General features: G+C 48.4%; 3 protein-coding genes across 7 annotated transcripts; 2 read left to right on the top strand and 1 right to left on the bottom strand.

Moving 5' to 3' along the window:
* Positions 1 to 595: 595 nt before the first annotated feature.
* LOC118511066 (U2 small nuclear ribonucleoprotein auxiliary factor 35 kDa subunit-related protein 1-like) lies at positions 596 to 3,782 on the top strand. 2 transcript variants are annotated; one of them, XR_004906106.1, is made up of 6 exons: positions 596 to 678; positions 753 to 1,329; positions 1,400 to 1,638; positions 1,702 to 1,824; positions 1,912 to 2,130; positions 2,195 to 3,782. XR_004906106.1 is itself a non-coding variant. In XM_036053673.1 (6 exons), exons 1-6 carry the CDS (start codon positions 650 to 652, stop codon positions 2,676 to 2,678), a joined length of 1,590 nt encoding a protein of 529 aa, XP_035909566.1. In that variant the 5' UTR covers positions 596 to 649; the 3' UTR covers positions 2,679 to 3,782. The 2 variants fall into 2 exon arrangements, 1 of the variants encoding a protein (XP_035909566.1); XM_036053673.1 differs by having other exon boundaries at positions 1,702 to 1,805; positions 1,974 to 2,130.
* On the top strand, positions 2,687 to 25,137 carry LOC118511068. 4 transcript variants are annotated; one of them, XM_036053678.1, is made up of 4 exons: positions 2,687 to 2,817; positions 23,618 to 23,731; positions 23,798 to 24,198; positions 24,281 to 25,137. In XM_036053678.1, exons 2-4 carry the CDS (start codon positions 23,632 to 23,634, stop codon positions 24,437 to 24,439), a joined length of 660 nt encoding a protein of 219 aa, XP_035909571.1. In that variant the 5' UTR covers positions 2,687 to 2,817; positions 23,618 to 23,631; the 3' UTR covers positions 24,440 to 25,137. The 4 variants fall into 4 exon arrangements, with proteins under 4 accessions (XP_035909571.1, XP_035909572.1, XP_035909570.1 ...); XM_036053679.1 differs by having other exon boundaries at positions 2,690 to 2,817; positions 23,615 to 23,731; XM_036053677.1 differs by lacking the exon at positions 2,687 to 2,817 and adding an exon at positions 14,658 to 14,818 and having other exon boundaries at positions 23,615 to 23,731.
* On the bottom strand, positions 3,779 to 5,454 carry LOC118511067 (putative gustatory receptor 28b). Its single transcript, XM_036053675.1, has 2 exons — positions 4,191 to 5,454; positions 3,779 to 4,122 (listed from the first exon to the last, which is right to left on the bottom strand). Exons 1-2 carry the CDS (start codon positions 5,406 to 5,408, stop codon positions 4,009 to 4,011), a joined length of 1,332 nt encoding a protein of 443 aa, XP_035909568.1. The 5' UTR covers positions 5,409 to 5,454; the 3' UTR covers positions 3,779 to 4,008.
* Positions 25,138 to 26,550: the final 1,413 nt, after the last annotated feature.

The raw sequence follows: 26,550 nt of genomic DNA, 5'->3' as shown, positions 1-26,550 counted from the left end.
TTCTTATATTCTTCTTCTATTTGGCACTACAGCTTCAAGTTTCGAGAGGCACTACAATATTAGTTCCTTGACTTGATTTTACCGGTACAGTGCAATGAAATGATTTTACCTATTGGACAATCAACCCTTCGTATAAGTAGATGGACTGGTTGGAATTCGTACCCAGTTTTGGCATATGGAGACCGGCCCCATTACTTCTTCGGCCAACGGACCACCACATGATTTTATTTATTCTAGTATTTGGTGACCGTCACGTGATTAGATGCACAGAAATAAATAAAATTATCGTTTATTTGCCTCGACTAACCAACATTCATATCCGTTAAGTTCGAGCAGGTTCAGTTCTAATTCGAGCAGATTTATGAAACATTCAAAAGGTCAATAAAAATTATAACTTTTAATTAAATTATTTTAAAAAATAACAAAAAAAAACATAACAATAGCTTCGTCACATCATATTTCTATCAAAATGTAATCATAAACATCTTAAAAGTTCGATTTTGTTCTTAAAACATGATAATCCACACCTTGTTTTTAAATATCTTGGCATGAATCTGAAAATCTACTCGAATTGACAGAAATTGTCACCTGGGAGAGGGGAAATATAAATGTCTACAAAATCATAACAACAACATTGTCGTGCTGCAACATGAACGCTTTGGCGGGAGGTAAAATTAGGTCTGTATTTTGCAAATACCGTAAAGTAGAGTAAAGTGTATGATAAGTGTGTAATGGAAATTTCTCCTGTTTAGACATCGAGAATGGCGAAAGCTGTTGAAGAAAAGGCGACGCAAAGCTGTACGCCAAAAAGCCGCACGGGAGCAAGAACGAATAGAAGCCGAAGAGGAAGCTCGGAAGTTGGCCTGTCCAGAGTATCAGTTGTATCTTGCTGAGAAGGAGCGTGAGGATGAGATTGCAGCCAACCGCGAGGAACTAGAGCATGCACTTCAGAAAGCAATATGGTTAGAGAAGGAACGTGACGCTCAGTTAAGATTCGAGGAGCAACGCAAAAGCGAAGAGGCTAAGGAACGCAAGGAACATGAAAAGAGGGAAAAGATACGGAAAGAGTTTGAAGAACGTGAAACTAAGGCAAAACAAGCCAAAGCAGAGCGACTCAAGCAGCAGGAACTTGTACGTCGAATGTTGCACGAGCGACATGTGAAATTGCAAGAATTTGCAGTGACCGGCGCTGATGAGTACTTGAACGAACTGCAAACCACGCACAACACACGGCACGAGGCGGAGGATTGTAAGTTCTTCCTGAAGACAGGCGCATGTCGGCACGGTTATAGATGCTGTGGAAACCACCCTACACCTGGTGTGAGTAAGGTGAGCTACTCGAGCAATTAACGCTGTTGTTTTTGTTTTTTGTAATAAAAAGCTCTCTTTGTTTTCGTAGGTCATCTTGATTCCCAGCTTCTTCAGTCACCCGGCCCTGGAACAGAAGGTGCACGCCGAGTACGGCCAGGATGTTCGTCTCGAGTTTGATGAAGACGACTTGACGAATTGCTTTAACGAGTTTTTCCGAGACATCATCGTCGAGTTTGAAATGTTTGGTAAAATCCAACACATATTTGTCTGTAGAAATTCTGGACCTCACTTAAGGGGCAGTGTGTACATAGAATATGAATTGTTGAGGTAAGGCGAGCTGTCAAAATGTTAACTTTGACTTCCTAAACTATATGAACGCATTTTCAACAGGAATGCAGCTGCCGCATATTTGCGAATGAACGGAAGATTCTACGCCAAAAAACAACTTCACGTGGAGTTCAGGAATCCGATCGTGTGGCCAATGGCGGTTTGCGGTAATTAATCGTACAAAGTGTATCCTTTTTTTAAATGTTTGATCGAAATGAGCATTCACAACCTATAGATACATTTTTATCCTTAACCCACATACTTAACAAATAGTGTTTTTGAACAAAAATTGTTCAATCTTGTAATGTTAAAACACTGTCGAATCGAAATTGCAGGACTATTCGAGCTCAAGCGATGTCATAAGGGGGCAGGATGCAATTTTTTGCACATTCTCAAAAATCCGGACCACCGTTACGTGTACAACCATTTTCAGGAAAGCCGATTAATGCGGAAGGAAGAAGTTGTACAGATTGCTACGCCGCTAGTGGAAAAGTATTGTTGATTCATTTTTTTATGACTAGCGATCGGGTTTATAACAACTTCTTCTTTCCTCAAGGACTTGGGATGAAATAACATCCAATGGTGGACAATCCACGAGAAAAGCTGCACAATGGCGATGGTCTGAATCGCCAGAGATGGAAGTCGAAAAATCAGGCCCTGAGAAGCAAGAGAAAAGCAAGCACCGTGATGAAGGAAAAAGTAAAAATGCAACTGAACGATCTCCAGAACAATTAAGCCGTAGCTCCATACGGCACCAACGGAACAGAAGCCGTAGTCGAAGTTCTACGCCTAAACACAATCACAATCGAACTCGCATTCGTAGCCGAAGTCGGAGTCGAAGTCGGAATCGAAGTCGTAGTCGTTCTCATTATCGTAAACATGGTGCTAAAGATGTTCACCGCCCCAAAGAGCACAGTTCCAGACATAGGAATGACGATGATAAAAATCACCACCGCAAACGACCAAGTCCACGACGGTCACATGACCGCAGTCCCTCGCGAAAAAGATCTCATAAAACAAAAACAAAAGCGAGGGACTAAGGACACATCTATGCTACGCTCCCTATAATGTGTAATATGCAACGCAACAACGCTGCAACCTGTGTGCTACCGCCACCTAGCTTCCGAGAAACCGCCCGATTGCCTTAAAAGAATTCGCGCACCACATACAAAGACAATAGTGAGTACCTGATATTTTACCATCTTTTTGTACAAAAAAAAGCTGTGAATTATTAATTTATTAACAAAAAATCACAGATTCAATCCTCCTTCCGAAAATAAACAGTCCACTGGGAAGGACCACAACAATTATTTCAATTTTAACTACCAACAAGGCGTATATACAGGTGGAGGTGCGTTTGATGTGCTGACCAACTTTTTCCTGTGCTTCCACTTTAACCGGTCCTGCCATGTGAAGACCGGCGCCGGTATTGCCTCGGCTACCGAACCGTTGAACAACTTCGCCCCGTGCAAAATAATCCTCGGCGCTAAGGACTTGGAAGATTCAAAGTCAACAGTTTGGAGCGTTAACAACAACGGCGTTAACAAGTTTTAGAAAGTTTAAGATAACCATTTGTTACATTTTCGTAGAGGTGTGACAACGAGGCAAGTCAAGCCTCTAGGTTCATGTCTAGCTGTTTTACTGCAATCAGGAAGTATAAGGAGGAACAGGAATAATGCCATTTTGGTGACGGCGCGAATCATTCAGCTATTCTCTTTCATAGCGCAGATAGGTTCCCCGTGACTTTACAACGATATTGTTATCTAAGTCAATATCAATTGAAGCAATATTCATAGAGAACCATTAGGATACATTTGCCGGGACCACACCCCTTTTGACAAGCTTGGAACGTATAACAAAAAGAATCGCACACCTGGATGCAGCCCGCTAAACTATCACCGAGGCAATACTTTTACACCGCGGGTTTTTTATGTGGGAACGGGAGATACGGCCTACGTCGGGGCCCGCAGCCGATCATTTTCATGCGCGAAAGCGAGCCTTTATCCGATACCAACAAAACAATACACAGCCTGTACTGTAAAGATGAAGCAGTTTCTAAAGTTTTAAATGATCAATATTATGTGTTAATTGCTTTAACCAACCGAAAAATATAAACCAAAGAAATAAATTTATTTAATTCATATCGAACATTCTGTACATGTGCCCGGCGCTGTAGGAAGATTCACTTAAACATGTAAATGTATGCCATTACGTATGCGGGCGGTCATGAACGCCGTTGTAGATCGTCCGCTATTAGCGCAGGTAGCATTTTCTTTGTTCCATTGACGAACGGTGCTTTTTATTTAACTCTTGGCTATATTGCTTACTTTACAAACAACATAAGAAAGCTTACAGTACGGTGGATGAATATTACCACGTTTCATTGCCCAGGAAAGCTCTTGCTATGGTTTCGTGTTTACTCTCGTCCATGCTCAGCTCGTACTGGATCAAAATGACCAAATAAGTGGTGGCCGCTCCCACGAGCTGTGAGTAGAAGAGCGTTTTTAAGTGCAGGATGTAACTCAGTTACACCTTACCTGACCAACACTTACCGTAAAAATAAGCGAAAAATCCAGGCTAAAGAGCCCGCAGGCGGAAAAGCGCACCTTCCGGTGCACCATCTGTAGAGACAGTTGCATCAATTTTCCCGCCAGCTCGCTGTCCGCTCCGGCAGCAGCGTTAAGCAGCTTGTGCACGTTAGAACCAATGTTGTCGTTCTCCTGCATTAACGAGCTGCTCCCGTACACGATGTTGAACACCCCGAACCCGTACACCATGGCCTGGCAGAGGAAAAACATCGCAAACTGTCCCTTGGAGAAGGGTGTGTCGCGCGAGGTGGATCCGAGCAGCGCGTCCAGCACGTAGTACGAGTTGAACACGATGATTACAAACACGATCGTGACGATGGTTAGCATTTGGATCGTAAAGTAGTCTTCGGCACAGCTGCACGCTTCGCACAGTGCGTCCTGTATCTCGGCCACGGTGGCCACAACGTCCGGCATAGATTTGTCATTGTTGGAGTAAACGGACGCGATCCCCAGCGGGCGCTGGATCTTGATCGCATGCCAGTAGCTGGGTCGTCGCTGTGGCGAGATTCTCTTTTCCAGTGCGGCCTGCCTGAGATGCTTCAGCACCTTGTTCAGCAGATGGAACCGATGCTTGGTTTGGTTGACAAAGCACAGGAACAGCACGATCACCATCGACATCATGAAGTAAGGGAGCAGAAACGCCATCCACGTGGTCACACTGGGGTAGGTGTCGGACGAGATAAACACAGTCAGGCACACGACCAGATAGAGCGAGGTGATAATCACTTTGGTGCACATCACCAGCAGGTTGTAGTGCAACGTGCTCTTGTAGTTTGTCTCCATGCCGATCTCCTTGAAGCGTCGATCGATGCTGGCCAGCGCGTGGAACGACTTGATCAGCTTGTTCCGCTGGAAAATGCTGCAGAAGAACGTCATGAAAAGCGCCGTGATGCCGATGGTGAACTGCAGCACATCGCCCAGCGTACTGATGTCGGTGCGAAAGAAAAACCGCGTTATCGTTTCCCCATTCAGCAGCGCGTTCACGTAGCAGCTACAGAACAAGATCACGTGCACGCTCGAGTTGATGTAGCCGAATGGGGTGCAGCGCAGCATCATCAGCTCCGTCGGACCCTTCACCACTGTGAACGGAGTCATACCGACCAAGAAGGACACTCGCAGCACTGGCCGCTGGGCGGCATAAAAATCCTTTGGATTGAGGAACGTACGCAAGCACTTCCGCATCTCGCAGGGTCAAGATGTATTTCGGTTGGTAACGGTTGGCAAACTGGAACCGTTTACCCGTATCGCACGAGGTTCTAGTTTGAACTCATTTTGTCTGATGACCCGTGCCGTTCCAGCCTCTCAGGCAGGCTCCCTCTGTGCCCCTTGGAAAAATGTCGTGATGAGTGACGGCCATCAGTCTCAACAAGAATATCATTTGCATCGCTAAACATCCCTATGGCGTGCGTGTGTCTGTGTTTGCTCTAGAGAAAACAAACCACCGACACCCTAATCAACCACCAATACCCATGCGGCCAATTTTGTCACTAACCATCACGGTAGTACTTTCCGTTTCATTTTCCCAATGGCGTCCGATACAATGTGCTGTGCCTTTATATGTGTGTGAGGGGGCTGATTTGCTTTCTCCACTTTGTTTCATCGTATGGGTGGGGCTTTTCCTAATGTGTGTTTTCCGCTGTTCGGTTCGGTAGGGTGTAGTGTCATCCGAACGCCATTTGCGGAAGCGGTTGTAATAAACCTGACGACCGATCCTATCATTCAGGACAGGACATTCGCTGACAGCCTTTCCGTAGGTGTGTCGTGGATGATGCGCATTATGTGTTGTTGGAATTTTGCTTTATAACTCCAACGCGGCGTGTAAACATTGGTCGGATAAACATCGAATCTATCTTTGGACGAATCGTTGGATGATGCAACAGTTGAGTTGAGGACGACGCCGCCAGTGTGAAACCGACTGCCGTACCGATAACATCTCCTTGGTGGAAATCCCTTTGGTTTGATGCTAGACAGCAAGACACTGTAAGGATTGTGGATAACAATTATGGCACAAACGTTAAGGGCAGTTTCCGTATACCTTTCTGGAGATTTTTGAAATCCCCAAGACCGAAAGAATTGGGCTGAGAGAAGGTTTTAGTTAGCAATCGCTGTATTTCTATGCGTCAACAACTTTACTAACTTTGTGTTGAATGTTCATCGAAATGGTCCTGGGGCCCATTAGTCCGGTATAGGGGTTTCACACGACAGGAGCGCAAAGCGACGTACACATGGATCGACTCCTTGTATCCAGAACTAGCTCTACAACTTTGCGTAAGATAAATTCTAGAAATCCTGAATAAAGTTGGCCAAGCTATAGCGAGGTTGCACTACACAAACGAAGCTGTTAGCGTATTCAGCCATCTTGGGATCCATCGATATGGCCGGAATTGCTCACATGATCAGTTTGCTGTCATGTCGTTTTGCATATTCCGGCTGTATTTCCCGCAGTATTTGGATTAATCCAACATCCTTTTGTTTGAGTAGTTCGTAATAAATCGCACACCGATCGCTTCCCACCGGATACTCAGCCAAATCTTTGAGCTCTGAGTGTTAGGCTGAGAGAAGGAAGTTGCGATATGACCGAGACTCTCCGTTCCATGATTTTTTGCGCTTAGGAACGCTGAAATGGAATCGTGGAATCGTAATATTCCGTACGTGAGGAACCGACATTCAATATCTAGCGGAATCAAAAAAACAACAACGCTCATGGGCAGGGCGCGAAATCAGACACAGAATGTAACCAAACTTGTAATTCACATAAACTAAATCACCAATGTCTGTATGTAGTCTTCTTTTAGCATTTACCAGTTAGGCTTACAACCTTATAAATGCGCCAAAAACACATCGAATTTTTGCTGGACTCATCGCTATCAAAACAGTCTTTACTAGCGGACCTTATATTAAACCAAAAGAATACTAGCCGTATTTAGTTCTAATGGCAATTCCAATCAGTAAATCTGCCTTCTGAGTTGTTGAAAATTAGATATTTATTGAAGAAGAGAAGAAATGCTTTGTGGAATTCAACCTTTTACGTTTTTATCCATTCGATCGTTCTTTGACCTTCCACGTCATCTGTTTCTAATATATTATGAGCCTAGAAGCCTAGAAAACTGAAGATCGCACTTAAAAACCATTTTAATAATCCTGATCTATGCTCTTTTCTGCTTCTCGATTTGAACTTTTTTTTTGACACACAGAAGTTCCATTTTATAGTGCCTATCTGTTCTCCTTGCGAATCGTTTGATAACGCTTCAATCTGCTGCTTCGTTTGCTTGGACGTACCATTCCCCGGTATCAGGGCCATTCCCCGGAAGGACAATCTTGAACCGGGTGAATGGCAGTGCGATAAAAACAATGGTTGATGTCCAAAAATTCGTCAAATTCTAGTATCCTACCGCAAACCCTCGTTACGCGAGGGTTAAACCCAGGGGAGGGAGGTAAAGTGTATGTGCAAACATTGAGAACCCCCCGAACGCTGCCGAGCGACCTTGCTATAATGAATGGACGGCATATTAAAGATTCATTCGATTGGACGATTTGCCGGCGGACGATCCGCGTTCGTCTGCCCCGGGTCATCTCGCCGTTTGCGAAGGCAGATGGCCCATTTGGTGCGGTTGTCATTGACGCAAGGAAGGATCCAGAGCCAGCCGCATCCGTTCACCGAACGCTCCACGATCGTGCGGCGATAGGGTGCCGGCGGGTTGGATTGGATGTCGGAAGGCTCATCCATTCAAGGGTTGAGCAGCGCAGCGCATCGGTACAGGGAATGGTTTGGTGAACGATCGAGATCATAGCGAGCGGCCGACCGTGAACCACTTCAGTCACGCCGAACCTGTCCTTGAACCGTCCGCAGCATCTTATTTTGACACCCCATTAATGCGGTACTTGAAGTTAAAAACAAAAAAATGCTTCCTCCGGTCTAAGTCTAGCGCCCGGGGTACTCATTAGATCGTGTGTATGTATGTCGATTCTTAAAATGGTGCTCGCGTTCTTATCGCTTCTTGAAATCTTCCTTTTGAGGAAACAGTTTCCGGAAGGACGCAATCGATCGGACACAGGGCGGAAGGGACATTTTTGCGAAAATTATTTGCAAATCGGCGGATCTTGTGCATCCGTCTGCTTTTTTATCAACTATGGTTGTCAATAACATCACTTGACAGCTTTTTTTGTCTAAACCACTCTAAAAGCTGTCGAATAGCTCAAAAACTGTCACGTGATCGAGGGTAGCGTGGATGTTGAAAGGGTGGAAAAAGTAAGAGTTGTCTCCTTCAACCAAATTCCGATGGTCATCATGCGTCCGTCTACTGGCTAATTCTGTTTGCTAACGTTTTCACGGAGCTGGCACGTAACCGGAACCGGTTATATCAATGCACACTGGCGCATCGTTGCCTTCCGCTCGGGCTCGCGGATCGCTTCAACTTGAACTTCACGCAATCCCAATGCCTGCGTGGATGCGCTTTTAGAGAGGAACACTTGATCGCAAGTTCAGCCATCCATTTGCACCGGGGCCGCGAATGACTTTCATTTTCATGCTCGTTGATCCTGACTGGTTCGGTTCGCCCGGCACCGGACCGCCAATGGGCATCGGGGTTTTTGGTTAGAAATCTGCGTCTGCCTACGTGTCGACGGTGAAGAGACGAGATTGACTGATCATCTGTTGGGTTTTATCGTTCAAGGTAGCGTGATAGCAGCGAGCTTATTAATTCTTTTCGTCGGCCATGAGCGATCTGTGGCTGAAGATTTCGCAAACGTTGTCAAATTGCTTTGTACGCCTGCTGAAGAACGTACCGGATAAAATCTTCATTGTGCAGCTCATTTATCAACGTAATGGTTCCCAGCCCATGCAACCCTTTTTTGCGGACGATGAATTTTTGTAGGTGACGCTATTTAGTGGTTGGAATGGGTGAGTAAGTAAGCGCACCAGTAAGTGTGTCGTAACGTTAATCCGCTCATTACAAACCAGAGCATCGCGCCCGCAGAAGGTGTGCTACTGGATTGAGTGTGCAGGGTAGCTATTAACATTACGTACGTACCCATAGCATAGCTATCAAGACATGGCAGCGAGAGGGTAGCGGGCACACACACACACATTACTGCAGCATTAGATCCGTGCTCATTTGCAGCCCGTGATGAATACCGGGTGAGTTCCAATCGATCGATCGATTGGAAAGTTGGTGAGTGTGATGCGGTGAAAGGAAAACCGAATCGCTCATTTCTACTGCACGCCAAGTATGGCCCGTCACGTAATCGTAGCTTCAAACGCATCCTAGAATGAGGTGCTTCAGCTAGAAGCAGCTAATCGAGTCGAGTTGTTGGGTGGTAATAGTCGAACGGCTTGCATATGACCTGGAGGAAATGAATTACAAGCTTCCTGGAAATGTAAATACGCGAAAATGCCTAGCAAGGGACTTTATTGGAGTTGTGCTTAGCAGCAATTGGTTCCTGTAGCTTCAACAAAATTACGGATAATGTTAAATTGAGGTAGTGATCAATCGTTAGGCGCAGTGGAAAGTAGAACATGCCTACTATGTCTGGCCTACTAGACTTATTGATACCACGTAGCAGTATCACCAGCGGCCTGGAACGGCCTGGATGGGATTTGATTCCTGGTCTTGCCATGTGAAGACCAACGCTGCCGTCGCATATACCACCGAGCCACCTAATTCTAGTTGAATTTCCTCTTTCTTCTTAATGCTCTCCTTACATGTTTAACGTTTGTGAACTTTTAAAAGCATACGAAGATCTTGTTTAATCTTTCCAATTGCATCTAGCTGCTTCTACTACCTTCACTCTCCCAACACAAGGATGCCTTCTAGATTTGATTTATGGTCACCCCGTTTGAAAGTGTGCTGGCATATGGTGAGCAAAATTTAATTTAAATTAATGGGGATCTTCCAGACATCTAATCGAAATTTGTACTTTTCGGTGTTCAATCGTCTCGATGCCGCTTCGCAACAGAACAACAGAACCAATCAGAGGCTGGCTTTATCGCAAAACTAGCCTAGCAAACGTTAATGCTTCACCGCCGGCGGCATACAGAATAAAGGATGCGCTAAGACAAAATGGAAAGTTGTTTTCCGTCAGCTCTTGGAGGTCTCATCTGCTCTTCGGGCACAGGCTGCGCGAGAAGTTGACTTGACTAGCCCGAACCTCGCCGTGTGGCGTGTGTGTTCGGGCGCAAGCGCGCGCGATGATAAATGACTGCATGCCACAGAGCGCTGTACTATGTTGGTAGTAGCTTACATTAAGCGGCGGTTCTACGGATGCATCCTTCCCGCCATGTTCGTGCGGCAATTTGATGGCATTGCTCAATATATTGCCATCGGTAGAGTACCCACAGATTGACGTTGTTTTCTGCAAGAGCAGAAGTTGTTGGAGTGCTGCTGTGTGTGTGGAGGCAGAGTAATGAAGTGCCGTAATTATGATTCCGTCGTCGTCGTCGTCGTTCCTTTGCGGATTGTACAAGGCAAGACATATTTCGGTTTAATCAACGTAATGTTTTGTGCTATTCAAATGGGCAACAACAGCTGATTGGCCGACGGTGTCATCACAGCATCCCTTCACTTGTGGCCATGCGGAAACTCATTGCGCACCGTACCCTTGCACATGTGCGGCTGCGTAGAACTAGATTAGCTTACCGGCCCCGTCGTAGCTAGGTCCGGTAGCACTGACCCACATATTAATGCGCTGGAAATTCGATGCCACCGATGCGTCGATGGTGGCAGACAGGCAGCAACACGGGGTTGGGAACCTCCAGCGCTTGGTTCACACGCTCCCATCGACCCCGGTCGATCGTGTTTGACCCTAGATCGGAAGCACACCTCTGCTGCTGCCCGGTGGCGTTGATTGTGCCGGTGGCTATATAAACGAAAGTGGTTATGCAATGACATGGGCATCGAATTTCGGGGTACTCGTCGCCACACCACCGCCTCCGATGATGATGGCCGATCTCGATGGTCCCACCATCATCCTCCCGCCCCGACGCCCTCATCCCCATCAGATCACCCAAATGGGCGGAAAAGATCTACGCGATTTGGGTCGCGACCGGCGAAATTCCTCAGCAATCCGCCGTAGGCCGAGGTGACAAAGGCCATCGGCTATAAGAAAAAGAAAGTGGCGTGGGGCGGACGAACGGACGGTGGGTGTGGAGATCGTACGAAAACAGTAACAATAAAGCAGCCTTGCCTGGCGGCGTGGCGTGGTGGTGGGCCCCCCCGACGCTCAGATGGATGGCAGTTTATCCGATGCGGAAGACAGTCGATGCCATTTTCCCAATAGCAAAGGCGCGCGCTAGAAGTGCCATCGGCATGATATGGTGATGGCGATGACGCAATTTCCCCCCCCCCGTTCAAAGCACTCGAGCACGCTCCCGCTGTTTCGCCGACTTATCGGGCGTTTCGCTGCCCCGTGATTGTACCGTGGAGGATAGCCCCCGAAAACCCCCCAAAAAAAGCCTCCAACCGAACATACTCTTACACGCTGCCGTGTAATCTCCGAAACGGATAATATCAATTCTGACCCCGCGAGACGTGAGATTATCTCGCTCAAGGGTCACACAGGCGCGTTGCATCATGGCTTGGAGTGCGTGGTCTTCACGTGTGATACGTACGTACGTCCCCGTCGTGAGTCCTACGAAGCCCCCTTCAAGCCACCCAAACTCGGGGACCGAGGGGATCCCAACTCCTCACCCGCTGAAGAATGGTTCATTCAGCAGTCATTGCGCGTCATGGGATGTGTCGGAATGGTGCGATGCTCAGTGAGCATTATCCAACGCACTTGAACCGAACGGCCGGGATCGTGACGATCCGGTCGCGCAGCTTCCCAAAAGCTCCCAAACGCATCGTACCCCCGTAGGGAATCGGTTGTTTATCTTGGTCCGGATGAAACGGTGGCGGAATCTCGGTGCCGCGACAACGAGCAATTATTAAACGAGCTTTATGCAACCGCGTAACGCCGTAAGCGACACACAAAGCAAAAAGTGCAAAGGGGGCCGCATTGTCTTGCTGGGAAGAAGCAAGGTGTAGTTGGTTAAATATTGTTGTATGATGTCAAATTTGATGCCCGGCCATCTCGGACGCCCAGAGGCATGGGCCCGTCATCCGTCCCGCAAGGTGGGAGTAAAACACAATGATTGCCAAAACGGTTCCCAAAAACGGGCATTTAGCGGCAAATCCGAAAATGCTGTCACAGCATTCGTAACGAGATTTTTTCTATTGCAATCTTTGCGGTGGTAAGTGGGGTTTGTGCGTCGATCGTGGTTTGCCTTGTGGCCGGGGCATTACGAGAAAATATTTCGGTAGGATGTTCCGATAGTCAATTTCCCCCTGCTGAGGAACAACTACCTTTCCAGGGTTCGGAACAGCTTACGTCGTCGCAAATCATTCGATGGGAGAGGAACTCCACATCCGCAAAGTCGACCGTTTCATAATACCTCGCAAACTTGGAGTTGACACACATAATGGTAAATGGTTTTTGTTTTGCTTGAGGGCGAAGAGAGTGACAATCGAACCGCTTATCTTGAACCTGCCTGTCAGTCGCTTTCGCTAAACTGTCTAAACGATTAGACGATTAGAGCTGCAATGCATATTTTTATTAGTTCGGAGCATTTCCCAATGCGAGCCACCACCCCTGCGAACCACACAATAAAGCATAATTCGAGGAAGGAAAATATCGGTATCAGTTACTCTACTGCTGTCGATTGACTATCTCTGGCGGGCTAGCAAAGGTACGCACCTTTCGGCGCAAGTGAGTGAGAGTGGAAGGAAAACGAATTTGAGCGGATATCGTTAGCAGACCATGCGAATCCAAACGAATAATAAACACCGTGGAATTCCGGACATAGGCCGTTAGGAAGTGGGTTTTGTGCGGAACTTGGACGTACAACGTTGTTGTTCAGCAAAACCCGCTGAAGTAGTAGAGCTAATTAAACAATGGTGGTATTATTGTCTTCGAGAGGGTAAATATGAAGAAACTGGAATTTGTCCAGCCGCTTAGTGTCGAAAGATTTGTAGCTGCAGCCATCGTCGTTCGATTTTGCAAGTTATACAATACAAAACGCATTTCGGAGATCTTGGCCTGCTGGGGTCGTCTAGCGTTCCATCAATATCTATATTGGACAAAAGCCGGTTATCTAATAGGCCTACTAGACGATGCATTTTAGCACCAACACGACCTATGGAAGAAGATGTGCAACATGAGGCGCAAAGATTCAGAAAATGGATGGCTCTTCGAAAAACTCCTACTACCAATGAGTTCATCGGGCAGGAAATGGGGCAAAAAACTGCAAAACTATGTTTGTTCCTTTTTTTCTTGGCGATTGCCTAGATGAATATGCATGAGCACACTACCTGTCGACCTCTGCAGGAAGACTGAAGACCTGTGACTGCTGACAGCGAGTGTGTGTCCGCGTGTGGGGAGATACATCTCTCTGTGACCGCGATCATCTGGAACTACAGGAGCATCATCAGCATTCTGTGCCTGCGGTGGCGTTTCGGTTGTTTCGAGTGATCGCGTGCAAAAATGTGCACTTTCGCTTTCCGCATACGTTCCTGGTGCTGTCACGAGAGGCAACACACGACGTACCCCCCGGAAGGATGCTCTGCCGAAAGGGGTTGTGGGTCGCAGGCATGGCAGACTCACCGTAAGGTCATCCCGTACCGAGGATTTTAATAGACATTTTGATTGAATTTATCTTACCGCAGTAGCGTCACATCGATTCGTCAGGCGGGCTGGCTGGCTGCATGTTGGGGATTGTGGCCTTTCCACACGCGTTACGAGATTACGGCCCGACCACCAGACAAGCTTTCTTACAGCGGTGTAATACCCTTTGGACATTGTGAGGAGCTTGTAAAATTGAATGTTCACATCATGGGCCAAGTATTCGCATGTCCGCATGGTGGTTCCGTTGTGATGATAGCTTGCGCGCCTCCCCACCAAATTCTCCGAGCCAGACCGAGAGAGAGAGAGAGTGTGTGTAACGAGAGATAGCGAGAGAAAGAAACGCGTAGGAGGAGAGTCTCCGATCCGATGGACCCTCAATTGCGATTCTTCAGTTTTAGTGGATACCGTTCCGAAAAGCTGTACCCATGGGGAAGAGCCCTCTGAAGTTGTAATGGATTTATTAACGCAAATGATTATGGTCTGAACCTCGCGATCTTAGCGGGAGTTGCCGAAGCCTTGTAAATTCCCGCCAAACAGCTTCGGGTCGAACATTCCAGCAAGTGCTGATCCAGTGCGACAAAGCACTCCGGAGCCGTCGCGAGAGAGAGAGAGAGAGAGAGAGAGATAGCAATGCAAGGGATGAGCGAATGGGCGATCATCTCTGGAAGAGAGAGAGAGAGAGCGAGGCCGTCGATCAAGAGAAGCGCGAATGGCGGCAGCTGATCAAGAGTGTGGTGTAGCCTTCCCGCGATCAGCTATAAACCGAAGTCGCAACGCGGTTTTGCGTTCAGTTTTATGCTAAGCTCGCCAACCAGCGTGCCAGCGCAAGCGGATTGCTTCTTCGCCCGTTTCAACGCATTCTAAACACCGTGTTGTGTTTGTGTGTATACCTCGGTAGTGTGTGCTCAAAGTGCCAAACCAGAGTCTAACAACACGTAAGTGAACACATTCACACCTGTGAGTGGGATCCCGTTGTAAGCGTTTCTAACTATGTTAAGCTCCACCGGTGTCCGAGTGTCGCGTGGAGTTGCAGCGGACGGACAATTTCGCAAACCAAAAGACCTAGGACACGGTGCCTCCTCCGATGCCAGTAGCGCGATCCTCGCACAGTGTGCACAGTGCAGTGAGATTGTTTTGGGGCTGCCTGCCCGGCCACACTTGTCGTGCCCGGTCCGGTGGGTGCCAACGGTGAAATCGACCGAAGAAAAACCGTTATAACCGACTCTTGCCATGGTGGCGTTGCGCTGATGTTGATGATGGTGCCCGTTTGGTGGTTTTGCTGGTGTACGTTAAGCCCGGTTCGGTTCTCCCGGCTTGCTGTACCGATCAGCCACATCGGTTCGAACATTATTTTCTCTTCCGAGCGCGTTCCGCACACACCGCAGTGCTGTACGGTGGATTTTCCCAGTGACATTAGAACGCAATCTGGAGCACACACTTTCATCGGGGCAAAAGAAAGTGTGGCCAGGTTGCTGGTGAATGAGTCATTGATCGATTGGTATGCAAACGGAAATTGGCTTGTTTCGGAAGTGAACGTGCGAATGTGTTTGTTTGCAAGGGGAAGATGGCTAATATTGCAGAGCAGATGCGTTGATCGAGGCTTCGGGTAAAGATGTTGAAAGGCATTTTCTGTGCATGGCCAGCAATTCTTGTAATATGCCACAATCCATCAGAAAACAATCTCGCGTTGCTCTTGCATTCCGTTGCTCTTGCATCCATCAGAAACTGTTGCACGCGTTGCTGCATTCCAAGCATTCCTTATTCGTTTCAAAGAACTTTCAAAGAATTTCCCATGAAGTTCTGTATAATAAGCAAGAGGGCTCTTAATGCTACGAGCAACAACATTTCGGGCCAATTTCTGCAGTCAAGTCAAGTCAAGTCTCAAAATTTCGGAAATCTGAAGAATTCTTGAAGTCGTTCTCATTTGACTTATTCTTTTCAGAAGTCAGTAGAGTATTCGACAATTTAATCCTTTTTTAACTTATTTGTATGCTCGCCACCTAATTTTATTTAAACGATTTAAACCTTTGCAAATCATGTCTTCAATGATTGTTAGGTCATAAAACAAGTGGCTCCAAGCTTTAAACTATATTCGGTTTGAGATTTAAAAAAAACAAGGCTGGTTTAATTGCGTGAAAACGCAACAAGAATTAATTTAAAAGTATTGCACTTGACATTTGGCCGAATGACTGGATTGAAGGTGAGGCGTACCCTGGACTCATGATGGACGAGTCCCTCTGAAACGGGCAGAAATCGAAGTTTTAAATCGATTTCTATTGTTGGAAACTGTTTTTGAGTTCTCCTAGTTCGAAGCTGTCTTAGATAGAGCCTTGCCTTAAAAAACAAAAATTTTAGAGATAATGGAGAAACGTCTTCATTGGCAATGCAATCTCGTAAGGTCTCGGTCTGCCAGTTCCGGCTTTCTGCGACTTGATGTGTGACCTGTATCTGGATAGTCAGTCCTGCGAACGGGTGTAATGGAGAGTACTGTCCGCTGGTGCAGCTTGGTTGAAATTGATTCTCAACTATACTACGCAGCTTTTAGAATAAAGATTAGGAAAACAGGCAAACAATTTTTAATATAATCTAGCTTTACTCTACATTTATTATTTTATTCTTACTAAATTTATATTATCATCAACCTAAAGCTTTATATTTTATGCTCAATGTTTTACTACCCTTTGGTTGGTAACTGAAAGTAAAACAAAATAAAACGATCTCCACTCCAAACTCGTTTGGAATTGGACGCCGAATCAGATGGCCTACTTCCCGATATTCAAAGTAATAGCCAAACGATCACGTCAATAATAGCGCATCCCCGAAATGATGTAATGCTTAGCATTTCTTCGCCTTTGCCGCTTTCGCGGTGAGCATTTGCATTAGCACCTAATTAAATAACATCCGCCGAAACGCGCCACATCGGAAGAAACAACTAAAAGAAATAGAAAGCCTTTTTGCTCCATCGACATTTGCATACATCGCCTCTTCTCCCGAGCGTAACGGCAGCTCGCTGGGAACATGCAACACGCACAAACCGCACTCTGTACCATTTATCGTCGGCAACGCGCACAGGCGCAAAATGATGTGGTCGCTGCGTGAGCTTTGATTCGTACCGATCCGAGCGCGCCTTGCCACGATGTTGCTAATTTCCGCCACAAATTCACGTTCCAATCATTTCGACGTGATTATTATGCCGCTGGCTTAACGCCCTTTTCGGTTCGACATTCCACCGTTGGTGGGAGCGAAACTGCTGCTTCCTTCTGACGGAAAAGACGGAACGACTTACCACTTTCCATTTCGATTGATCCGATTTGAGCGTGGGGGTGTGTATGTAGGGATGTGCGCAATTTACTGGGCTAAGCTTTGGGACGCTACCGACCGAAAACCACCTATGAACTGTTGGAGCTACTGACATTAATGTCATGCTGCTCGTGACACGTCCCAGCGAGACAGCGGCGACGGTCATTAATTCGGCATTATGAGCACTTTCACAGCCATTAGATAAGCGTCGTTCTGCGGTAACATTTCACGACTTTCACCGTGCAGTAATTTTGCACCGGCAGTACTTGCATCCTTGCAGTACCTTGCTGTGCCTTATGTGCCTCCCCCAGCAAAGGTCAATTTCGGAGGCAACGAGCGTTCGGTTCGTCGCGCCGACAATTCATTTGCTTTGATTGCTGCCGAGGACACACGGGAACGCGGGTGGTGGTGGTGGTGATTGTGGTGGTTTTTGCATCAAGACGTTAGACTGGTTAGCGAGACCAGTCTGGGCTGCAGATGGCTCCGAGTCCCAATCTCATCAAACAGCATCTTTATTGAGATGGTGCATCGAATGGATTAGAAAGGATTGGCAGCAGATCCTCGGTCGTTAAATCGAATGAACGCAACAGTTGGCAACGCCGAAACGACGCGATACGTCCTACCACCCTTAGTGTGCGGTCTTCGGAATGTCCCGCAAGGGTAAATAATTTCCATTGAAAATAAAACGATCATGGAGCGTGTGTATCGTGCAGCGGCAGGGGTGATTACAAAACATCTCAACGCCGCCCTTCGATGCGCCCAATAAAGGCAAACGATCGATAAACACTTTCTTGCCCCAATGCGCATGTCGCGCATGCCCCGCAAACCCAGCGAGTGGCCAACGAAAAGAAAAAAAAAACGCCAATCAATCGCTTTTACTCCCTTCAACTGTTGCACTTGGCAGCGAATCGCCCATTACTGTTTCGGAAAATGAAAGCGATCTCCGACGCCATCCGTAGAAGCGTGATCGTGTCCGTACAACGAGCATGATCCGTTGGCTTTGGGGTGAAAATACTTTCCGGTCTTGGCCACCAAACAGCACAACGCACACACACACACACATACTCACACCACTAAGAAAGAGTCGGGCCAAGATCAGGGACAGGTGGGTCCGGAATCCTATACTGCTAACCGGAATCGCCACTCGCTGAGTTGCGTGTGGCTTACACACGACGCACGAAAATACGCACCGATAGTGGCAGTTTATTATCAGACCGACCGGCTTGTTCCAGCAACCGATTGGTTTCGCATTCCTTCCGCCAGGATGTCGCTCGTGGCCCCGAATTGCTTGCGGCCCGCGTGTTCGATACAAAAGATTTGCGACGGCATCGAGCGACGAACACGTTGTTGCCTCGATGGTGGTCGCTTTCGAACGCTGTACATGGGCATCGGGCGAAGGAAAAAGCGAAGGTGTCCCGACTGGCCATATCAGCCCATCCTATGCTACATCCAGCAGCCAGAGCCCGTTCGATGTTGGTTGTTGGGTGAGAAAGGATGAACGGCCGTCGTCGCGGTGGATTCATCCAATTTTGCGTGCGGAATCCAACGACCAAAACAACCAAGCGTCCAGCCGCCCTTCGGACGAGAAAGAAAAGTCTAGCACCAAGTTTTGCGCGCCAACTTGGGGCGGGGGGCGACCGATCCCTTGGAGGAAAACCCGGCACGAGGTGGGAAGTGTTTCGGTCACGCCGGTGGTGGTAAACTGGCGCAGAAAGAAAGTGACGAAACCCGTTTTTCTCGCACCGGCCCCGGCCGACCAACGATCTCATCAACAAAGCAGTTCTTCCGAGCGAACGGGGAGCGGGCGCGCTCGCGCCATTATTTTCGAACAGGGCCATTCGCGGCCAATCCAATTCCATCGCTGTGGGGACACACACCATAATTCGTCGGACGGGCGGGAAAGGGCGCGAGCGTGCGTGTGTGCGTGCATGTTTGCAATCGCGCACCTTTCCAAAAGTGAAACTTTGTGTACCGGAGATGGAACCGGAACGTGTTCCTTTCAGATCTGCTCCCGGGCGATCCCGGGCGATCCCGTACGAGTGCGGGCGTGCTGTCCTTGCGCTGTGGGGCATCATAACCGGCGGGAGATACAAACGTCCTCGGGCAAGTTCCAGCGTCCGTCCGGTCGCATGATGAGTGATAGGTTCATCCGAATCGAGCGTTGTTTTGTTGGTCGTCCACCGTACGGACAACTGTCAATCGATTATGTTTGGTCAGCGTCACGAACGAAATGCCGAAACGTGGACAAACACAGCTAATTGAAAATCGTTTGCCAACCGGACGGACGAAAGCCCGTTGAATGAATATGCCGGCGGCGAGCCACAGTTCGCTCGTTAAGCTTTTCCCGCAAATCGCTTGAATAATACTCGAGCACAAACCAAACCAACAATTGATCCATTGATACAACCATTGGGTAACGTAGAAAGTTGATGACGCTTTTTCCCCTGTCAATCGGGACTTTGGAACTGGGACTGGCCAGGAAGCCAGAGCGCTGCTGTTGTGGATGATGCAACCACGTGCGCAAAACAAAGCGGGGCAATTTATAACAAAAATATTCATCATCATTTCAAACTTTCATCTATCATGCCGTAATTGCTCATTGAAGAGAGAAAAAGGAACAGGAGCTTGACCAGCACGAAAAGAAGTGCCATTAGCAGCAAATATAACGCACGCCCCCGGTACATGATGATTAAGCGCGTTTCTAAACACGCTCGAGCTCGTCTTCTAGCGATCATCACGCTATTAGCATATGGCACGGTGTAACGGAGCTTTTTGTGGCTGTTTCGTGTCGTTTCGGTGTCGCCAGAGCGTCAGACAGAATTGACCAAGCCCTTGAGCGTCGTCATCCGCAAGTGTGGCAGTGTGTCATCGCCGCGTTCAAGTGTGATGATTTGGTCGTTACGGGCTTGGGCCGTGCTACCTAGTTTTCCCAACCGCGCTTCCCACCGCGGTCCCCAGTTGGGACATTTTCCTCCCTAGCTTAGCTGGATCCGGGTTGAGGGTGGAGCTGAGCCACCCATGCCGAGAAGCACTCGGACTCGGGGCAGGGTGAAGGTAATAAAATAAGTAAACACATAACCCAAAACATTCCCACCTGACCGGGCAGGAGCACAGCGCTCCGGTAGAATGGCAAATTCCCATCCCACAGCCGGGAGCACCGAGGAGCCATCGCGAGTCATTTATCAGCCCAGTCGGTTGCAGTTGCACATGCAATGTTGTAACGCAACCGATCTCCGGCAACCGATAATGGCGAAGGCGGCGGTGGTGGCGCAAATCTTGCCCTGAATCTGAATAGCAAACAGCTACCGGGAGTCTAGGGGGGCGATGCAATTGCCCCTTGCGGCCAGCTAATTAGCCGTTAAGCCGCGCGCGCACAATAGGCTCCCTACTGTTGCTGTGGATGGAGCAACCCATTCATCATCTCGCGCTACCACGCGGGAGATCCAAATCGTCCGATTCGTTATTCTTTCGGAAAAACGCGATTCATTCATTGCCACCTGTGAACCGTCTGGTCCGGTTCTGCGGTGCGTTCCCCTTTGCCCATCGCCAGCCAGCCTACAACCTCAGGTCCGGTCTTCGACGGACGACCGGGCTATGTGCCGTTAGGTTGGGTTGGTTCTGACAGGACTTAAGACACCATCCACCCCGGCCACGTTCGCAATAGGGGAGGAGGTTGCCAGTGTCAACGAACCTTATCGTGATGGTCTAGTCAAGCCGGGTCGGCAATCCCAAGAAGACCGTTAGCAGCTAACCGGCTTGGCTCCGTACAATCGCCTCCCGCTGGTTCGTCTCACCGGATGCAATGGGGCGTCCGGTCTTTGGTAGGGTTTCGGAGGGAAAAATTACAAACAATTGGCCCGCACCGTCTTACCTGCTCCGATGGGGCACATTCACGGGGGGACCGGTTTTTTGTTGTTGCAAAAAGGGCGGCCACTTAAAAGTGCATCCATCTGGCCGCACAGCAGCAGCAGATTCCGGCAAGATTTGGTGCCCATCTCGTTTGCCATCACATCACTCTCCGGGCTTCGGCGGGAAAGCGCCTGGAAACCTGTCTTTGACGCGAAAACTTTTACTTTTACCGACACAGGCCGCTGCCGCCATTGTCGAAAGTGATTCGATTGGATGCAACGCGTAGTTGGTAGTCGTTCTCTGTATCACATCTTTCCAGATCGGTTTAATTGAGCTTGATGTGACCACAAAGTCTGGCCACTACTGGCATATGTACCCTTTTTTGGGGTCGACATATCTACCAAGATTTGTAGGGGACGACTTGTTGGGCTTATGCTTTTCATAGGCAAGTAAAGCTCACCCCGGCAAAGCTTTCCATTCCAAGTGCATTAAATGCTCGTTAAAATGCGACCCTCGCACACAAGCACTGCGCACTCCTGCGCACTGTCGTAAGTTCTTCAAGGGTCGTCGTAATGGGTGTTTTTTGTTTTGTTTTTTGGAAAAGGCCTCAATTGCCCACCGTCATCAGCAAGTTGGCGAACAGCGCTGCGAGGTTTCCCAGCGTTCATCCCCCATCGACAAGTTGTGTGCACGTTGTCGTCGTTGTCGTCGTCGTCAAGCCTGTTCAGGACGTGCACTTGGATGATGCTTTTCACCACCGGCGACCGGCCTCATTCTTGCGCAGCGACATGCGGGCCCTATCGAGAGAAAGTTTCGACGTCAACCGTTCCGAGGCTGTGTGTGTGTGTGTGGTGTGCCATCGCTCAATTTGTCTTGCGGGTCTTGCTGTCACCCTGTTTTGCGCTGGAACCCATTCTTTCCCGTGCCTGAACCACCCCAGCCCACCGGACACGGAATTGCATCACGCGCGTGCCAAGTGTGTCGCTCACGAATGCATCTCCACACAATTTAGGCCGTCAGCTGGAGCAGAAGCGTTCCGTCGCTTCATCGACACACGATTGCGTCATCGCCATGCCATCGCGGTTTGCAAATACTCCGGTGTGAAGTACAGCGTGGATAAGAGCACCTTCTCGAGCTTCTGGGGAGGGCGGACGTGCGGCCCTGCTGGCCACGTTGCGGAACGGTCAGACGAATGGTGGCAGTAGGCAGCGGGTTGTCGTAAAACTCGTCACTGTTAGCTGCAAAGAATGAAGAAACCGTTAACAAATTCATGAACTTAAGCATGAAGATGCGCAGTTGCGCGTTGCAGTTGCCGTGCGGCGTTGTTAGTTGTCCGGACCAGTACACGAGATTGCGAGTTGCGCAACCTGGCGAACCATCTCGAAGAAGAGACACTTCGGGCTGGGAATGACCGAGCTGCTAACTCAGTACGATCGGTTCGCCTACCGATGATCGGTTTAATGTTTTGATTAGTCACGCGAGTCACTCCGATCGAGAAGGCACCACCACCGGCAGCAGGCCTTGGATGCCACTTTTCGGAAGACATTGATTGCGCCGCCGTTCGCAAGATTAAGATTGGCCCCAAAACGATCGACTGTGGGGCCCCACACACTGACAGCGAGACCTTCTCCGCGCGCCGCCAGATCTATGATTCCGGTGGGCAAATGGAGTTTTGTTTCATTGCGCCCATCTCCTGCTCCGTCCGTCGGCCCAGGGCACGATCTAACGAGTTCGTTAGGTTTTTGCAATTAGCCATAATTGAGGCAATGACACTGGGCTGTTTGCCTAAATTGCGCGGCATTACCTTCCGCGTGGTTTTGAGGGCTGTCGAGCGTTATTCAAATAGCATTCCGGAACCAGCGAAGACGATCTTGAAAACAAATCCCACAGCAAACTCATGTTGTTGTTTACCCGCTGCGGACAGGTTTTGAGTCGTTTGCGCAGCGCACCCCATAATCTTTTTGTGAAAAACACGGGGTGAACTCGTTGGGGCCGATTCCGAGGGAGCGATCGATCGTGCTCCAAACGGGGTTTAGTTTTCGAATCAGCAAACCCTGCATTGCATTCAGGTGCTGATTTGAATGGTAGCGAAAAGCAAGCGGGTCAATCATAAACGATCATCTACTGGCCGGCCTGTGGCCACAGCCCCCGTCGGTACGTTTGCAATCAATTTCATCTGGAAAAATAAAAATCACAAACAACAATCAAACATTGTAACGCAACGGTTCCGATTGGGCGTGGAATGCAAACAGAGGGCACAGGTTCGGCAGGCGGAGAAGTGGCGCCCTCCGCCTGCCGCCCTGTCCCACAGATTCCATAAAGGAAATGGGTTTGGTCGGCAGACACTGACTGACAAGTGCCACCAGCAACAATACCACTGGCAGCGGCCTTCATCGATCGCGGCGATCGAGGTCTGGGAATCGCTAGTTTTGTGCATCGAACTGTGTGTGTCGTCGTGTACAGGTTTCTTTTTTTTGGGGTTCGGGGTGGATCATTACTGTCGTACCAACTGACCGCGAGTACGTGTTTCGATTGACGCTAACGTAGCAACGCTTTCTTTCTCTTGTACCGTTCTATTCCAGCAGCATTCACCATCATCATGTCTGTCTTGCGGACATTGGCACTGTTGGCCATTGGAGCCACGGTCGTGCTGGCTCAGCGTCGTCTAGCCCTACCAGATCCCCGAAGCTGCGCCAACCGTACGTATTGAGTGTTGTGCCATCAAACACAGATTCCATTGCTAACCGTCTCCATCATTCCTGCAGGTGTGCGACATGCGACGTATCGTGACGCCCGTGGTGTAGCGCATTCGTACTTCTTCAGCTGGGAGCATGCGCCGACGCGCAGCTTGGAGGTTGACTGGCTGGACGCTCGTAACATCTGCCGGCGACACTGCATGGATGCCGTCTCGATGGAAACGCCGCAGGAGAACGAATTCATCAAGCAGCGCATCGCCCGCGGCAACGTGCGGTACATCTGGACGTCCGGGCGCAAGTGTAACTTTGCCGGATGCGATCGCCCGGATCTGCAGCCACCGAACGAGAACGGCTGGTTCTGGTCCGGATCGGGTGTCAAGATTGGACCGACCACGCAGCGCAACACCGGCGACTGGAGCTACACCGGAGGATACGGCCAGCAGCAACCGGACAACCGTGAAGCAGCACAGGTAAGATCGCCTCCCACCGTTATTGTGCACCGCAGCGCCCGCTCACTAATTGCACATTCATTCGCCCGTCCGCCGCACACAGGGTAACGACGAATCTTGCCTTTCGATCCTGAACAACTTCTACAACGATGGACTCAAATGGCACGACGTTGCCTGCCACCATCTGAAGCCCTTCGTGTGCGAAGACTCGGACGAGCTGCTGAACTTTGTTCGCTCCCGCAACCCGGGCATCCGTCTGTAAGCTGCAGATCTCACCAATCTCAGCGACAGGTGTCTGTCAGTGTCTGCAGCTCCAACACACACACAAACACGCGCGCGTAATACACGATTCACGGTTTAAAAACACCCAGTGACCGCCCGAACAGACATCAACTCACTAGTGCAGTAGTGGAGGAGGAATGTTTCTGCATTTTTGTTTTGTATACGCCGCTCAATGTACGAGTGTGCCACCATTACTACTATTCCAATCGACCAACGGAAATCAGTTGGCTGGGTTCGTTTCGATCAAGGGACCGCCAGTAAACGCAATGTACCAGCAACCGAGTAATGAGCAACCCTTCCGGGGCGGACAGCAGGGCCGTCGAAGGCAGCAGCTGTCGGGACAGAAACGATCGAGAGATGGGTTTTAACCTCTTTTTTTGTAATGTAGATCTGTTTAACTCTGTTTACTTTCTATTTATTGTACTGTAAGAAAATCGTCAACCAATTTTTAAAGAGACTATCGTTCACATCGCCAGCCGTTGGCATGGTGATAAGAGAAACGGGAGAAACAAAACGAAAGATCAAAAGGTTTCGATCAGCACCATCAGAATATTCGAACTCGAAGGATTGGAAATGTCAAACAACAACACAAAAAAATTGGATGAAACGTTGTTTTTAAATTTGTAGGTTTTTGTTTTCATTTGAACGAGAATAAAAAGTACGGAAATACTGTTGTAACACTGTTTTGGTTTCTATTTGAGCAAATCCTGCCGAGCAGTTAAGTGGTCAACGGTTTTAAATGAGTGTCTTTGAAACTAATGGGCGTTGAGAAAAATCCGGCAGATCCAGTGAAAGTGCGCTCATAGTATGAAACCTTTCGTAACGTCCTGGGTACATGGGCACGAGTCCTAGCAATCGCAACTTTCCCAAAAGGGTTCACAGCCTCTCGAACTCTACTCTTGTTTTGTACTCTTATTGACAAGTTGAGCCAATAAGATCTCAAGCTCAAAGACATTATAAACAGCTTTGCATTTTAGAAGTATACCAAAAGGACACCAACGGATGTCCCATGTTCGGTACCTGTCTGTACATCCAAGTCTGAGAGCACGAGTTAGCCCAAACCCTTTGGGCATATGATAAAGCATGGCATGGCTAAGTAGGAGAAGGGTGGATAGTTCAATATAACCAAACATACAGCTTACAGGCGTTCATAGCCGCCGCGATGATATGATCGGATCAAGTTTCGATATAGAACTCCGAATGAAATCCAAGATCATCGGTTGTAAGGTTTTCAAAGATAGACTATGTACCCTACGCATGCGAGGAAGATACTTCCGCACCAGTCTCATTAGCGTTCACGCCGGTACCGAAGACAAGAAGAAGAATTTGTTCTACGACCGGCTCACAAAAATCAATCCCCAGTATCCTAGACAAGACCTTAAAAATTCTCATGAGGTTCAAATGTATTGGAGACTTTGGAAGTCACAGCCTAGTGTAGTGATAACGGAAGAAGATTGGTCCAATTTGCAGCCGCTAGTTATCTGATAGTTAAAAGTAGCTAGTATGCGCGTCGGGACATCCAAAAAACCATGTGACCACCATCCATGCGTTTCAAAACTGCTTCCCATTGATGTGGGAACGAAGAAAACTCAGGGTTGACTCGCTAAAGAACTGTTAAGACCAATCGGCATTTATAATTGTCGTTGCCTACCTCTCGTACCAAACAGGTCGCGGACGAGAACCTTTCTGGTGGGGCGTCCTTAATCGTCGGTAATCGTTTGATTACCGTCCGCAGATCTCTGAATCGCCACACAGCTCAGCAAGCTCGTAGTTCATTCTCCTTCTTCTCTAAAATGGCGATTCTCTCCGTCGCTCTAAAATGGCGATCAGCGGACGATATATTATAAATTACGTGTGTTGCTGGAGTCTTCTGGTAGGTAGCAGAATTCCTCTACCGTCTCGTGATCGTCGCCGTCAACCGATACCCTGCTTCCCAGTCAAGCTCTACTGCGGTGAGAATCAGAATATCCAATTCAATCCTTTGAGCCTTGCGTGTTAGTTGCGTGTAGTTAAAAGTGAAGAACGTGAGCATATGCAAAAGAATACTCAAGGCTCAAGACAATACAAAAAATGAGTTCTTCGAACCAATAA

Source organism: Anopheles stephensi, chromosome 3 (genome assembly GCF_013141755.1).
Source record: "Anopheles stephensi strain Indian chromosome 3, UCI_ANSTEP_V1.0, whole genome shotgun sequence".
Classification (NCBI taxonomy): domain Eukaryota; kingdom Metazoa; phylum Arthropoda; class Insecta; order Diptera; family Culicidae; genus Anopheles; species Anopheles stephensi.
The sequence above is the reverse complement of the archived record's forward strand: the minus strand, read 5'-3'. Positions and strand labels throughout refer to the sequence as shown.